Below are 17,271 nucleotides of genomic sequence, written 5' to 3'. Positions count from 1 at the left end.
AGTAAGGTTAGACCAACCCGATCTTGGCCTGTTCAACCCGAAAAATGCTCACTGAATCTAAATTTTAATTGGGTCAGTTAGAGTTTGATCCTAAATATAAGACTCGAACTAATGTAAATTGAGTTTGGACCATGCTAGGATCAAATCCGATTAAAGTTTGGCCTATATATGAGTATAATTATGTTTTGTAAAATTTATATAATAATATCTATAATTTATAATTATCTATACTATATAAAAAGGGAGAGGAAGCGGTTTTGAGTAAATAAAAATTTGTCACTTTATATACTTTCTAAACTGCCCTTGATGATGAGGGAACTTTTGATATAAACAAAAATCGATCTATCTTTGATAATTACTCACTACCAATATGATTTTTTTTTACCAAGTAACATGTAATTTTTTGTATTCTACTTGTCATCTTATTTAGCAAATCTTCATTTTAATTAGCAACTACCAATTATGGTTATGAATAAATACCAAATAACTACTTTTTATAACTTTTATTTTGGTGAACTTTTACATATGTATTTTCAAAATATATAACCAATTTTCTCGAAAATGATTTCAATAAATATAATCAAAATATTTCACAAATACTTTTTATATTAGTTGCACACACATTAGTGTATACCTTAAATACTAATACGTATTACGGCATAAAATATTAATAATATATATATATATGTAAATTTGTATTAATTTATAATTATAAAATATATATTATATATAATTATGTATTTAATAATGAGTTTGGGTCAAACCTGATTTAACCCGAAACTCATATAATAGTGTGAGTTGTACTTGAACTTTTTTAATATGAGCCCAAAACCAAAAAGTCCGAAATTCAAAAATTCATATAAATTAGGGTTAAAAACAAAAAAAAAAACCCCTGTGATATACCTAATATACAGAAAAGCCTCCCGTGATTTCAAAACATACAAAACGACACCTCATGTTTTGAAATAAATTGTAAACAAACAGAATTCGTTAAGTTTAATGAAATCCGATAAATTTAACGAAAAACTTAACAGAATTCGGTAAATTTAACGTTAAACTTAATGGAATCCAGTAAGTTTAACGATCAAAACCGTAATTTTCATTAAATTTAACGAATTTTATTAGTTTACAATTTAGTTCAAATGTCGTTTTGTATTTTTTGAAACCACGGAATTTTTCTATGTATTAGGTATAGCACAAATGACTTTTTTATTTTTAACCCTATAAATTATGAGCTGAGTTTGAATTTACTGAAACCCGATTCAAAAAGCCCGATTAACATCTCTACTTACATTCACTATTTTCACTATTTAGATAACAGTAAATAGACCCAACTACCTATATACTTTTTTCAATATCCTGAAATACCCTTTTGGTTACAGTAAAAGGGATGAAAAAAGTGGTCTACTTATCAGTCATCACCTTAAGATAACACTTGCTATAGCCACTGCAAATCCACCATCCAACTATCCGATAGAACAAATACTGCAACTAAATCCTCCGCTGCTCAAAGGCTTCCACGACAATTGATTCTACCTAAAATTACCGAACACAATAGCTTGCATGCAACCTCAATTCTTGCCTAAATCCAATGCTTCTACCGATTCTGCTACCTGAAACTACCGAACCCAAAAGCTTGCATGCAACCTCAATTCTTGCCTAAAACCAATGGTAAATTGATCAATCTCATGCCTCAAAAGCGAATCCCAGTGCTGCACTTTCCTTTCACAAAATAATCTAACCCAGTACCACACTAATACGAAGATTAAGAGCAACACTTCCATGTCATGAAAATCAAAGATCAAATTCTATATCTATTGAAGCCCAACGGTGGGACCAAATTCCATTTCTGAAGAAAAATCACCACCAGCAATCGCAAACCAAAAATGGAAACTTAAAAACGCTACTAATATTAATATCCTAGAAATTGTTTCCCCTTTTTTCTTTTTGGCTGAATAACATATAAAAGAGCATATCCACGTTTAGTAGTTCTTTCTCTTCCAGCCGTCATTGTGATATTTTATTTATCACGGCCATTGTCTGCCTTTCCATCTAGCTTGACAATAAAATTCGATCACAAGTTGCAATTCAATTTGCTAGTGTCTGTAAAGATTTATTTAAAAAAGACAAATAAAGAATATGGTCTAATGTATAATGACAAGGAAAAAGAGTAGAAGATTGGGAACAACCATTGAAATAGGGAATTGGTCGTGTGAAAATATGATGATTTAGTTGGTAGCATCAGGGCTTATGGGAAGAAGGAGAAGAGGAGGGTGAAAGAGAGTTGCAATGGGCTATCCATGGTTGAGCCGTTGGTTGATTGAGGAAGAATACAAGGTGTAGTCAGCAGTGGCAGAGTTTTTTTTTTTTTTAATAAATTATGACTAGTAAGTAAAGGATATTGTAGTGATTTTACAGCACCAAGGGACCTCGATGTAATTATGGGAGTTGAGTGAAATTTTCAGAAACCTCAAGGGAGGTGTCTAAAATTATCCTTTTTGTAATTTGCAAATAAAATCTAATAGTGATGGGTTTCTTTTACCGGCGGAAATGGATAATCGACAAGAGCCTAAGGATCTAAGGTGCGAGATGACGGAAATGTCCATTCAAGAATTGGCGCGACTTTCATGCGCACAAGCTCTAATGGTTTTTTCATCTCGTCTTGTCCCTCGCTTTGTTTGCCCAGCCCACCGCATATCCATGCAAGTTTCCCCAGTTGTGTAATTTTATTTTTTATTTTTTTATTTTGACATTACATATACACACCCCGCACGCATGCACGCTCGCACACATTGTAAATTACCTTTTAGATTCTTAGTTAAATATTCAATGCGAAATCAAGGGTAAAAATCACATTGATCTTTTTAAATTCATTTCTCAACTTTTAATTGCGAATCTCATATTTGTTTAAACAAATTACAATATGTATAAAAATTGAGGTCAACTGAAAAGAATAAAATAATCATTTGTATCATACAAATTATGATATAAATATAAATATAAATATATATAGAGGATAAATATATATATTATATGTATGTATATATGTATAAAATTATATACAAAAAAATTTTTACTTTATATTAGTAACGGAAGATTGGGTGGGAGTAGGGCTGCAAACGAATCGAGTCGCTCGCGAGCGGCTCGAGTCAAGCTCGAGTCGAGCTCGATGTTAATCGAACTCGAGTCGAGCTCGAGCCGGCTCAAGTCAAACTCGAGCTCGAGCTCGAGCTCAGAATATTAAGCTCGTTAGCTCGCGAGCCGGCTCGCGAGCTTGGGTATATATATATATTTTTTATTTTTATTTTTATTTAATAATAAAATTACGTATATTATATATATATATTTTTTTATTTTTTATTTTCATAGTAAAATTACGTATATGTCCTTAATATTTTATTATTTATTAAGAAAAAAATATTATTTTATTTATTTATTTTTTAATAAAATATTTATTTTTTATTTTTTTTCGAGCTCGAGCTCGAGTTCGAGCTCGGCTCGACTTGATTCGAGTCGAGCTCGAGCTCGAAATTTGCCAGCTCGTCGAGCTCGAGCTCGAGCTCGATCTTGGTAAAATTTAGTCGAGACTCGGCTCGATTAGCTCAAAACTCGACTCGACTCGGCTCGTTTGCAGCCCTAGGTGGGAGTATTCTTCCCCATCCTACATTCCATTTTTAAACGGGGGGCAGAAAAATCCCCCTGCTCCCGCACCTGCTCCCGCACCTGCTCCATAACTCCCCCTGTAGTGCTGATGCCTGTCCACTCATTGCCATCCCTAATCAAGTAGCTCGAGAACTTATTCAGTTAAAATTTGAGCTCGAGCTCACATTGAGCTTGAGTTTGAGTTAGAGCAACTTGAACTGCTTGACAAGTTTGAATTTGAGTTTAATATGTGATGTTTGAAAGCTCGTCGAATTTAATCGAAGTCAATCACGTTTCACACACGTGCTCATATTTAATTTTTATTTATTAGTGTAAAATGTCTATCTTGTCCCTGGTTTAAAATTATATAAAAAATATATTTATATTACTTAAACTCAATTAGGCTTGATTAAACTCGAATTGAACTCCATTGGATTTGATTTGATTGAGTTTGAACTCAAGTTTGAGCTCGGGTTCGAACTCAAGTCAGAGTTTTAAAACCTAGCCCGATAAGGAATCCGACAAAGGGATTGAGTCACTAGTTGAACCGGTGAGTATTAATTTAATATTTATAAATATAAAATAGTAATTTTAATATACATAACATATATAATAAAGTGCTTTAAGATACTAATTATTATACTTAGAAATATATATAATAAATATAAAGATATTAATAGAAGATTTAATTTTATTTTATCATACTTTTAAATAAATAAATAATATAGTCAAATATAAAAAAAATTTATATCGCTTGTTTTAAAAAATATAGCATTATTTTTCATTATTTTATTTTTTATTTAAAAACAAAGTAATTTTCTAACTAATCAAATATTGCCAGTTTAAAAGTTAAAAGGATTAATTGTATAATAAAAAAATAAACAAGTTTATAAAAATATATTCATCAAATAAAAACTAAGCAAGTGGTAAAATCTATATATATATATATATAAATGAAGATTCAATGTACAAATCTTATCAAAAGCATATATACATTTTGTTTATAAAAAAAACAATGACCCACAATTAAGAAAAAAAAGTAAACTGGGTTAATTGAAAATCGGGCGGATTTTCGGTTGAACCATTGGGTCAACTGGGTTTGTCCGATCAATTGCTTGTTCGATCAAACTAGAGACCCGGTTCAATCTAATGCTCGGGTCACAGGGGTGACCTGTGAGGACGCGAAAAATTTACTTATTTTTATCTTATTTTACTGGTTTATTTAATTATTTATTCAACCGTTTACTCTGAATAATTTATTTCAACCATTTTAAATCCATTTACATGGAACAATGCTTTACTTATATTTTTAAAATGTCCCATTAGCAAAATTAATTTTTCTGCGGCCCAATTAATAAGGAATAGCGAATATACGTTTTTTGAGGCGATATTCGGTCCGAGAGTACAATAATCTTAGAGAATTAAGAATGATTAATAGTAGATTAAGAAAAGTTAATTGAGAGATTAGAGGTGAGTGAGTTCAAATTAATCTTTTACCGCGCGCACGTCGAAAGTTTCTTGAAGGTCGCATCACGCGACTAGTTGGAGATTTAAGAATTTAATACTAGACTAGTAAGTGTGACCAATTATAGTGTTAAAGGAAATATCTTGGAGGATTAGTGCATGAGTGTATCAAACCCGAGAGAGATTGGTGGTACGAAACCCTATTCCGATAATTATTCAAAGTTGACTTTTTGGCAAATCTTTCTAGCTACTTTTCCCTCCAATCTTCCAAGACAAGCCACAACACACAACTCTCTCATTTCTCTCTCTCCATTCTCGGCCAACACAAGAAAAGAAAAAGGAAGGAAGAAACTTCATCTTCTAGCTTCCATTTCACTCACAAATCCTCCACCAAATCACTCACAACTTGGAGTACCACTCTAGCTAGGAGCAAGGAGCAATCTTGTGGATTTTCTTGGAGACTTTTTGGTGGAAAAATCTGATATTCATCTAGGGTTCCAAGGGTAATCACTTCCTCTTTTTAATCTTTCCATTTCTCCAAAGTTTAGCGGTTAATCTTCACGGGTTTGAAACCCTAACCGCGTTGTAGGCTAGCGGACTTTAGGAAACCATTTATTTCGCATTAAATCATAGGCTAGCTGTCTTGATGAGGCCTTTAGGTAGCTGACTTGATGCTTTAATGTTTGATTATGGTTGTTTATGTGATGAATGAAATGATTTCGGTTAGAAAGTGGAGAGAAATCGAAGGAAAGTTGTGAAGGCAAGCTGGCCAAAAATTCTGTCCATGTTGTTCTGTTTTATTTCGAAATTTTGATGCTTGGTTGGCTGTGAAATTGATGGATATATGTTATATATTGTGTGTACATAGTGCCTTTCAAAAATCGTATTGAATGGTTGTGCAAAACTTGAGTTTTGGTGAAGATTCAAATCTGGAAAACACATAGCAGGGTACTCAGACAGTGCTTCTTTGTCCGAATGTAACACTTTGTACAAAAGTCAAAATTGAGTGCTGTTTGTGGCATTCAAAACTAGACGTTCATAGCTTTCCAACGGTATAAAAATCCCCTTCTAGTTCATTTTGAGTGATCCGTAGTGAATCGGCAAATTCAGCTATTCTGCTTTGCCTATGTGTTCGAATGAAACTGGGAAGCTGCATTTTGTGGCTCGATTTTGTCCCACTTGTGAAAAGATTTTCAAAACAAAGTCTTCTGATAAATTGTATAATTTTGAACCTAGTTTCCAACGCCATAAACCATTCTCAATTTGGAGTTGTATGGAGCTAGATATGGTTTGATTTCGAAAATGCGACAAAACTGGAAATTGGAAACTTTTCCCTTCCTTGCTGACCGAATGGTCAAATCTGTTTTGGGATATTATATTTCAAAAATTTTAGTGTCATTTAACCATCAATTACTTATTAAATGTTTCTGGAATCTTGGTTCAAAAAATGGAATGAATTGGGGCTGATTTCATTGGACAAAATGTTTGAAAAAGAAAGAGAAGTAGGATGGTAGATTAGCTTTGAAACATTTCACAAACTTTGGTCATTTTGTTAACTGCCTTCCCGTACGAGTTTTTATCTAAATTTTGATAGAGAGGTAGCCCATATATGGAGGTTTAAGTGTACCAAATTTGGCATAATTTCAATTCTATTTCGATACCCAAATGATGCCCCAGAGATTGCTCTTCAAATCTAGAAATTCACTGATCAGGCCGTGAAAATAAACCGTTTTTAAACTGTTATATCTTGTTGCTCAAAACTCCAAATTTTGTTCCATTAGATGTGTTTGAAAATTTGTTTGGGAATCTTATTGTGTTATAAATTTCAGAGATTGATTCATTTTCTGGGAATTTTACCAAATTTCCAAACATCGCCGAAAACCAAGACTGGTTCTGTCTTGCTTTCTTGAATCAGCAACTTTGAGCTGAAAAATGAATGCTTTCTGTTTAGAATCTTGGAAGAGTGTCTTCTAGGAACTTCTAGCATTTTGAATCTAGCTTTCAACGGTATAAATTTTTCCATTTTTGGTAGTACCAAATTCAAGATCTGATTTTACCAAGTTTATCTCACAAAGCTGAAAATTCATGATTTCTTGGAAAATGAGTTTTTGAGAACTTTTCATTGTCTTTCGATATCGATCATCCGTTTTAAACTCATTTTCATGGAGGATGCAAGTTTCTCTTGTGTTTAAATCCTCACTTTTGAATCTCGATTTTTGAGATATTAAAACTCTTTTAAGACATTGTCTTAGTATTACGTAAGTGTATATTCTTCCTTGTTTGGCAAGGGGTTTGTAAGTATTTTTGAGTGATAGTTAATTGTTATTTTTTCAGGTGCTCAAGAGGATCTTGAAGAGAATCTCGGAGCTGACTACTAAAGATCTTATTTGCACTTACTCACTTATTTTGAATTGGTGAGTGTCAAGTGCATGAATAATTGCCAATTATGTGAATTACTTCTTATTGATTAAGTGATTTACAATTGTTGAGTCGAGTGTGTACTTTATCACACTCGTTCTCTTTTAGTTGATTATATAATTGAATTGCTCATAGTTGAATTTATAATTGTGGTTGAATATGCCGATTGGAGTGAGTCTCATCGGCTTATAATTGTATTTGTCGATTGGAGTGAATCTCATCGACTTATAATGGAAATCCTGGGACGCCCAAATCTCAATTGGCCGACCTTGTGACTCAAGCCAACATGGGTTTGATCGAGAAGCTCGGTGAACCATGAAATGATCAAAAGCTTGATCTATTAAGAGATCTCGCTTGACATACTCGTGGAGTAGTGCCTTTTATAAAAGAAGTGCGGGGCCGGGACAGGGGGTGTAACGGTGAATGGGAATTGTAGAGTAAGTGGAGTTCTACGGACTTAATACCCACCCGGTTTTGACAGAGTGTCATCCTGTGGAGATATTTGATCGAGTCTTGGCGAAACGAGTAGAATCTAGCTCCTGAGAGCTCCTGTATCTTTATTAAGTGTGTTAATGTTATTTATGGGTTACTTTGAACTTCCTTGTTTTATTTCTCGTACAAATATCATTGTTACTAGAACTATGTATTTGCATATTTTTTTTGTCTCACTGAGCGTTAGCTCACCCCATTAGTTTGTTTTCCTTAACAGAAGTTCGGAATGGAAAGAATTTTGAAGAAGCTGACTTAATTACTTTTGATTAAAATCTTGGAATGTAATTGATTAGTCGACTTCTAGTGGTTGTATTTTGGGAAAAGTTGATGTACTTTTGGTGACTTATGATGTAAGATTTGAATGTTCCATTAAGGAAGCGACTTTTCTTCATTTTGACTTTTATTATTGGTTGTGTATCTTTAAGTTTAAATTTGACTTGTATCGAGTCCTGACGAGAGTTGAACGGACATTCCGCGGATACTCTTGGGAGAAGTAGGAGCGTCATATGACCAGTTCAACTGTTGGACTGGGCTAAGTTTAACAACTATGACTCAAATATTTAACTTGATTCAAGTTCGAATAGTTCGATTATACTCCTACATAAGTTAACAGAATAGGTTATATGAACCATTTTAGGAGTTTTGTGGGCTATTTGATACAAAAAATAATTTATTGGGCAAAATTAAACTTTCAAAAAGTTTGACGACTTTCAGCGCACTTTGCCTCAACAAAGCAAATGCAACTATAGAAAGAGGGCTAGGTTGAATATTAAGATGAAAGAAATCATAAGTAGGTGATTTTCCAAAACCTCCCACTTAAAAAAATTAAAATAAGTGAATACAATAACGGTAATAATGTATTGATTCTCAATTAACCTATTATAATTTATAACAGCACAGACCAATAATAACTGACTCTTGATTCTTAACTCAAAAAACTTATTCAAGTTGATTCGTGATTCTTAATTCAAAAACTTATTCGGCTGAATGAACGAACCGGAGTCAAAACCTTTGGTCACTAACCATAGTAGGGGTGATTGGATAGGAAATTATTTGAATATTTGAAATAATTATTATAATATTTTTTTTGTGATATGATATATATGAAATAAAAGAATAATTGAATAGATAAAAAATAATTAAAAATATATTTATAATGTAAATAAAATAATATTTAAAATACGTACCGTAACAATTCTTCTCTATCTAATTTTATGCAATATTTATAGCTCTGCTCTCAGTTCAGAAATTTTTTTGTTAGAGCAGTCTGTTTTATGTTCTGTATTACTTATTTTGCTTTTGTCTTTGCTTTCTGTTCCCTTTTTTCCTACTCTGACCTTCTTTTTCTCTCCTCCTGTTTTGTTTCACTTCTGGTCAACCAACCAAGCAATTGAGTTTCTGAGTTTCTGATTGTCTGCTTCTTTGACAACTCCAGACAGTAGCCAAACCTTCACCTAAACAACCATGCCGGGTCCGGGCCCCCACATGATGTACACACTTGGAGCGGGTCAAGCCCTGATGATCATATCCAACGGGCGATTCAGCCCGCATCACTGCCTCGTGTATGCAATCAATGCTTTCTTCGGGCCGGATATGGGCTCCTTCTCGGAGTGGCTCACCTCCACCCTCGGGCTGGGACGGGCCGTGGGCTCTGCTGCAGAATCATTCATCCATCACCCCATTTACTACACGCTCCTTCTGGGGTTCCCTTTCTCAGTCTTGTACAGCTGGATTTCCAGAATTCTTCTCCGTAGGGGTCTTCTTGATTCCATTTCTGGGGTCGGTTACCCAGTACTTCCTCCAATTTTCATTTCTTGATGCAGTGTATATGTGAATTTTGGTTTTTGATGTTTCGTGTGTGGTGATTGTGGAAGAATTGGAAATTGAACTTTATATTATCAGGATATGAACGCTTTAATTCCCAGTAGGGGGCCAGAAATGGGCGTCCAGATCAACGATACCCATGCCCGTGTTTGGTAAACAGCTATTGTAATGATTCCCATGCAGGATGAAGATATTGAAGTGTGCCTTCTCTCATTTGCTAACTTGTGATTTCAGTTTTAAATTGTTTTAGGTCATAATGTAATGAAGACAAGTCCAACTCTAGACCGATCATGTGGGGGGCAATGACGTAAACAGGTACAACAGGTACTGGTAGTAATTGGATCTTTGATACCCATTCCCGAAGGTGAACCATACGGCTCCTAAGTTTTTGGTGAAAAAGTGGAAAAGTTTAGGTGTTGTGGGAGCACAAAGAAGCTTCGAATTTTAGCGAAACCATTACTATGTTGAAAAAATGTGATCAGGGGCCATAATGATGAGCTGATGAGTTGAAATAAGTGCTATGCAAATTTTGGCTTTGAATTGGTAACGTTTTCCAAGAATTGCCTGTTTTTCAGTACCCTTTTTCTGTGATGTGACTACCTGCCAAATGGACATACAAGCAATGTAATGATTTTGTAAGACTGCATGCAATGGATCTATGAATTTTTAGGATCAAACAGGTCTGCTGGCTGTGTCTTGCTTCAGAAATGCTTCGTGAGAAAGAGATTCAGAATATTTGCATAACGGGCAATCTAACTAACTGACATCCAATATAGTTAAATTGTGTCAGACTCAGCGCACAATCTTGCTTATGAAGGAAATATGGGAGAGTAAATTGGCTGTACTTTATTGGAAAGCATAAAGATCAAACTCAGAAAGGTCTGAAAGGAGAACAGAGTAACCATTTTAATCAAAATAGTACTTGAATGGATTGTGCTGCTGTGGTAGCACATCATATATCATTGTTCATTGTAAGCATTTGCCATAATTTGAAGTTAGCGAAATAAAGTTTGATTTTCCGTAAGAAATTAAGCATTGAGACCAATATGACATTTTTAATTAGTGCCCTGTTGCTATAAACTGAATATCCAACAAAAATTTATGAATCAATATTACAAAGCTATCAATGCTATTTACTTCAGACCTTCCATAGCGAGTTGGTCTGAACGAGTACATGAGGAGTTAAAAGCGAAAACTGTTTCCTGCTGCTTGTTATGAGAAGTACAAAATTTAGCTCCATATTTGTACAGCTAAACCTAATTATATCATTTGCAACGTGGTACTAATTACTTTGGCATTTTCTTTTCTAGTATTAAATTGGTATCTTGATTCTTGCCTAAGGTTTGATTCTTAGTGTATAGATCTTTATGTTACATTTCTTTGCCATTAGAAGATCATTTCTTAAGCCGATATCTAACTTCATTGTCCTGTTTTTTTGGTGCACAGGTACCTCTTACAAGATGGCAGTGCTTCTACTTGGTGTCAGCAGGTTCTTTGTCCCATTTTTTCTTAGACCACTTGTTTGAGGTAATTTTAAGTGAAGTATATTTGTATTGGCTGGTGAATATCTTGGGTGGTCTATCTTTCTTCTTCTTCTTCTTCTTCTTTTTTCACTCACTCTATCAAATGCTGTGTGGTGTATCTTTTATTTCTTTCATTTCATGACATATAATTTTGTCCATTTTGCAAGAGAGGGACATGCTCGTCATGCTTCAAGGTTAATCTAGGTGATAATGATGGACCAAAACAGAATTTTCTTGCGAGGATGGCTCCATATCTGTGGCATACCTATAAAAGAGGAAAAATATGTTTAAAACGGCCCCATATGTTTATTGCTAGTGTGAAGTAATGAACCCTTTTGACATTTCTGTTTTTGCAGATTTCAAGAAAAAATAAAACTTGAAGGTTTTGCTTAAAATCACAAAAACATTGATGAAAAGAAAAGGGAATATAATTAAAGGGTGGAGAGGAACAAATTGTTACTATTATTTCTTACTTTTTTCCTCCAAAAATTGTTTAATTTGATTGTACTGATCAATTTTTTGAATGATCCATCCTGTATAATTCGGACTAGTAAAGCAAGTTAAAGTAGCAGCAGGGGAATTTAACAGCCTTACTGTAAAAAAAAAAAAAATTTATCTGAATGTTCATAGAAGTTGCCTTACGTAAGTTGACTTGCATATCTTGAAGTTATTATTTTCATATCTTTGTAAGTTCAATATATTCTTCCACTTATTAATTTGTTAGATTTTGAAGTTTACGTGTCTACAATATATGAATAGACTGGCATTATTTTTTAGGCAATATTCATGGCTTTGCTGACAGTCTAGGAGATGGCTTCATTTTTCTCATGAAATTAACTGAACAAGAAAAGAAAGGCTTTGTCTCTGATTATAAACAGTAGAAGCACTGCAGTAATTGAAAACATCAGTGCTAACGAATCTGAAACAGCCAATGCAGTAAAAGATGCCCTTTTGGGTAGAACTGCCATGCCTTCACCCTTCTCCTGTTATCATAACCACCTGGGACTGTAAAACCAGCTAAAAAAGGTATGTGTGTTTGTCTGGGTAGTACAGTAAACTTTTGCTAATCAATCTGTGATCTGGTTATCTAGATATGACTGCGTGGAAACCTTTAACAGTGGATGGCTTGCTGCATCGTTTTCCTTCTGGAGCCATGGGAATTTTATTTAATACACCTAGATGACTCATTAGAATTTTCTAGCCGTGCACTCTAAGATATGTGTACCTCATCCTTGCAGCAGATCCTTTCAGTAAGGGCAGGAGCCCCATATTAGCATACTTAAAGAAGGTCTAAATAAGAACTACACAAGAACTCTTAGAGCTCTATAAAGACCAGAAGGAATACTATAGAAAGTATAAGCAGAAGAGTAGCTTACAAGAACAAGAAGAACAATAAGATCATAGCTACAAGATCGGAACGTTACCCCCCTAGCGTTGCTTTCCCCCTCAGGGGGAAAAGAAAAACTCCCTTAAGTTACTGTAAGATCAATAAGGACTTTGTTCATGGACTTTGTACAAGGAGAAAAGGTTGGATTATTAGATGGCACTGCTAATTGTCAATGCCTCTTTGCATATTGATTTCTGTATATATCCATTCAAGAGTGCATGCAGTAGTGGTATAAGCCCTTTCTACAACACAAATTTCTCTTGAGAAAGACATCTTATTTTTGGATTGAAGAAAATGTCCACTTTGCATATCCTGTTTGGAGAATATTGTCTTTTTATCTCTAATCTAAATTTTATGTTGAATGGAATAGTTCATCAAGCTACAGGGTAGAAAGTTATCACTATTCTTTACAATTGAATTGCATCATGGATCCTTTACAATTATTGAATTCACCAGTTTGTAGAAATAGAAATTGCAAAATGAAATATGAATACTGTTGTTAAAACTTTTAGAATTTTGATTTTAATCTGAAGTATGGAATTTTGCTCAACTCTGGAGCTTCAGTTAGGATTTTGAACTTAGATCTTCTTTTGCACATAGTTATCTATTGTTGTCAATTATTCAGCAGATTTTGATTTGTCTAGCATCTGGCTTTGATATCAGCAAATTCTTTGTAGAGACTCCTTTTGTTTCATGTGTATATTAGCAGAATCAGTGACCAAGCTTCTAATTTGTTTTAACTAATGTTTTGCCTTGTACAGCTCAATTGGATCCTAAAGCTAAACAAATGTTTTTGCTAGTGGGCATGCTTTGGTTTTGGAGTGTAAACGTGTTAAATCATATATTTATTCACTGAGTAATTTATCCCTATTTGCTTCTAGTCACCTTAAAGTGTTAGTGTATATTGTAACTCAGATTCCTCATCTGTATTGCAACCTCAACCTTTCGGAAATCCAACAAGTGAAATGGCAAAGAAATTCAGATTGGACTGTGCATTATTGATCAGTATTCAGATTTTTTCTTTGCTTACTGTATCTAATTTAGAAGAATCCCATTGGTTTGAAAGATTTGTTATTTTATTAGGATCCCTGACAGGTTAGATTAGGAGACTGATTAGCAGACGAAATAGGCTAGATTTGAGAGTCATTACCACATCAGATTCAGGTGGTGGTTGAATTTCAATTCGTAGATGTGGCCATAAACTTTCCTTAAGTCTTGCATCTTTTGTTTTTCATTGTTCATCATGCAAGTTCGTCTTCTTTAGTACTACTTATCCCATTCTTTTGTACATTTTGATAATGGAATAATCCATAACCTTTTTTGTCTTTGTTGCTTCTCTATAAATAGGAAAACGGGCAGTCTAAAATGTATACTTGGATACTGAGCACAGGTTGGTGGAAAGGCAGAGCACCAATCACCCCAGATGCAGTTGTTGTGATTAGCTTCCTTTGTATTTGCTTGATTGGAGGTTTTATATATATTAACAGGTAAGCCCTAGAGCTACTACTGAATTATTTTTAGCTCTATTCGGTTGCAGGAAGTTAGTGAAATCTTCATTAATCTTGCAGAGTGAAGTCCTCGAGATCTCTAAAAACCAGGTCTAATCTGTCTGCAAGATTAATCTTGACAATAGCAGTCCTGTACTCATTATGGTGTGCTAGCCAGATATACTTGGTAAGTCCTCGTCGACCAGCAGTCGGTGAAGAGGCTGATCTCGGTGTAATTGTGTTTCTGAGCATTTACTTTTTCCTGCCCCATTGTCTGTGTTTTATGTCTATGAACACTAGAGATTTTGCTGAAACATCAGAACAGCTTCCGCTTTGATTGGCAATCACTATGGTTTAGCTTGTTAATGGCATATGACCTTCATCTGAAGGGTCTCTTCTGTTGAAAAGCATTGATCATGAGCAGGATACTTTCTGATGCATGTGGAAGACATTAATGACTATTCTTCATCTCTATTCGAAAATTATAAAAAAAAAAAAAAAAATTTCTATCATTGTTTTGATTTCTACATAAATTAATCAATCTTCTTTTCTTGTGTCTCTCATGCTGTGGAAAGTCGGAAAAGTATCCATCTTAATAAGGCAAAGTTTTGCATCTTTATGATCCTTCAGATATCTCATTTGCCAACAAACTTCCATCCATAATTAAAGTGCAATGGTTAACTAAACCTTTGGTGTTTTTGTAAAACTAAAATGTATTCGTTCAACAAAAGTTATAACGAAAAATGAAAACAGAAGTTGAAACAAAATTTAAGGGAAATCAAGTCACTTGATATGCTTACATTTCTTTTTTCCATATGTTGTTCATCATCTTATCAGCCCATTCTCCTGGGAATGGGAGAGCCTTTTGTCCAGTAAATTGTCTTTGCCCAAACAATTGTCATCTGAGGAACTAAATACGAAATAGCACGTGAACTAAAGAATGACATTCAAGGAGTTTGAACTCTTAAAAATTGATCGGTACCCGTAGTTTAATCAAACCAACACAGGCAAAAGAAAGAAAGAGGAAAGAAGAAAGTCAATCAGTTTAATTTGGCAGGAAGAGCCAAAAAAATATAGAAAATGGATGCTACAAGGCTACAATACTACTATGTAGGAAATATTTACAGTTCTGGTAGAGTGACAATTTTCTCCTATGGTATTACAGAACGTCGCTCTACATAACAGTAATGTGATTTTCCACCCTTAGAATGGTGCTACAAGGCAACAATAGCTCATGGTAGTAACATTTATACTAAACTAACTGCGGATTTGTGTTTATTGTGACGTCAAGCATTATTTACTATAAGAAAGATAGCTTATAGCCGTGATATTTATTGGTCGTATTATAGTAAACCAAGTTGTACAATGAGTCTATTGTTACTTCAATTATTATTTGCCGTAAAAAAATGACTTGTTAAATCAAGTTGTAGAAGATACAACTAACATGTAAAAATCATATGGCTCCTATCTTCCTGTAGACAAAGAAAATTTATTTAATCAAAATTAAATTAATCTTGATTAAATTAAAGAAGTGTATTATGTTTTGGACTGATGAATTGAGCCAGTATTGTATGGGCTATTAAATCAAATCAAATTTGTAATGTCCATTTAAATTGAAGTCGATTAATTGATTTATTCACAGTAAACTATTTGGACCAGCCAATCATAAATGCCCAAGTTAAATTGATTTCTTAAGTTACAAGTCACCCAAACGCAAAAGGGTTCTAGAGGTTTTTCTTGAAGATCTATCCTATATATTTTGACTATAAATAGAGGTCTTCCTTCAGAGCAAGGATACATTGAAATTCCTAATTCTGGAGAAACTATGTCAAAATTTCTTAAGAACCATTTTCCCCTCAAATCCAAATCCAAATCAAGTTAAACAAGTCCTCCTTTCGTTCGTGTTGAAAACTTAAAGATTCAAGTATTCAACGCCATCATTAACTCATCTATTTTCTACGATCAAATTGTAGGAAATGCTCACTGTGACGGCCCCACCTCCCCCTAAGGCGAACCAGAGGGTTCGGCGGACCGCCTGCCCAGCTCTCGCCGGGACTACAGTTCTCAACCCAATTACAATATAAATCTCAAAATTACATCAAATCCTCCAATGATTACATATTACAAATGCAGCGGAAACTGATTCCAATCGTGGAACGTATACTTACATCCATATCAATTTCACATATTTACACAAGACCAACTCATACATAAAATAGATCCAAACTTAAACTGTACACGATATAAGCCATCCAGTCACGTGAATAAGCACTCCAAACTTTCCTTCGCCTTGAGCCCTGTGGGGGGAGAAATAAAACATTTTTGGGGTGAGCTAGAAGCTCAGCGAGTAACCATTAAAATCAGTAATCAATTCAGTTTCACAGTCGTTCATTTCAGTGATGTCATGATTTCAAGATCAAATGTACACTTATTGCTCTCGTGAGCCAGCGAAATCGTTGTACTTAAACACCCAACGCTCCAAACAAACATTTAACAGTAAACAGTCAGTGGGGAGCCATTTGCTCCAGATGAACAGTACACAGAGGTGGAGACGTTGGTGTTCAGCACACGAATTCCAAGCACTCATTTAAGCCAAAACATGTCATGGGCCACATGCAAGCACTCATGATATGCAAACAAGTAAATAGTGCAAGAAACGGTTCATAAGTAACTTTGGAAACAGTTTAGGGTCACTCACCTCCACGGCTCAGAAACCATCCATCATATAACATTGCCTTGCTCAAATCCAAGCCTTAGATCACAAACCCAATGCAAACAAGTCCCTTCAAAGTTCGGACAGCACTTCCCCTACATTTGCTAACTTTTCCAGCCATCATGGCTTCATTATTACTTCAGCCAGTCCCAAAGTCACACAAATAAGTTCATCTAATATCCATTCAGCAAGCTCCAAGTAGTACAAAGACAAGTCAAGCTAGGGAAAAGTCCGGAAATGAAGGTTAAGCTCAAAACCAGAAAAACAGTTTTGACGTCATTTTGCGGTAATGGTGTCAATTTCACTATGATTATCGGATGG

The 17,271-nt window shown here is 34.5% G+C and overlaps 1 protein-coding gene across 17 annotated transcripts; it reads left to right on the top strand.

Annotated features, from left to right (window-relative positions):
* Positions 1-9,250: 9,250 nt before the first annotated feature.
* LOC113740007 (uncharacterized) lies at positions 9,251-14,644 on the top strand. 17 transcript variants are annotated; one of them, XR_003460372.2, is made up of 6 exons: positions 9,251-9,795; positions 9,919-9,992; positions 10,091-10,383; positions 11,287-11,367; positions 14,098-14,237; positions 14,319-14,644. XR_003460372.2 is itself a non-coding variant. In XM_027267470.2 (4 exons), the coding sequence occupies exons 1-4, from the start codon at positions 9,481-9,483 to the stop codon at positions 14,572-14,574; spliced, it is 792 nt and encodes a 263-aa protein (XP_027123271.1). In that variant the 5' UTR covers positions 9,256-9,480; the 3' UTR covers positions 14,575-14,644. The 17 variants fall into 17 exon arrangements, 1 of the variants encoding a protein (XP_027123271.1); XR_011813098.1 differs by having other exon boundaries at positions 10,075-10,383; XR_011813095.1 differs by having other exon boundaries at positions 9,919-10,383.
* The last annotated feature ends 2,627 nt before the right edge of the window (positions 14,645-17,271 follow it).

The sequence above is a fragment of the Coffea arabica genome, chromosome 4c (genome assembly GCF_036785885.1).
Source record: "Coffea arabica cultivar ET-39 chromosome 4c, Coffea Arabica ET-39 HiFi, whole genome shotgun sequence".
NCBI lineage: Eukaryota > Viridiplantae > Streptophyta > Magnoliopsida > Gentianales > Rubiaceae > Coffea > Coffea arabica.
The sequence above is the reverse complement of the archived record's forward strand: the minus strand, read 5'-3'. Positions and strand labels throughout refer to the sequence as shown.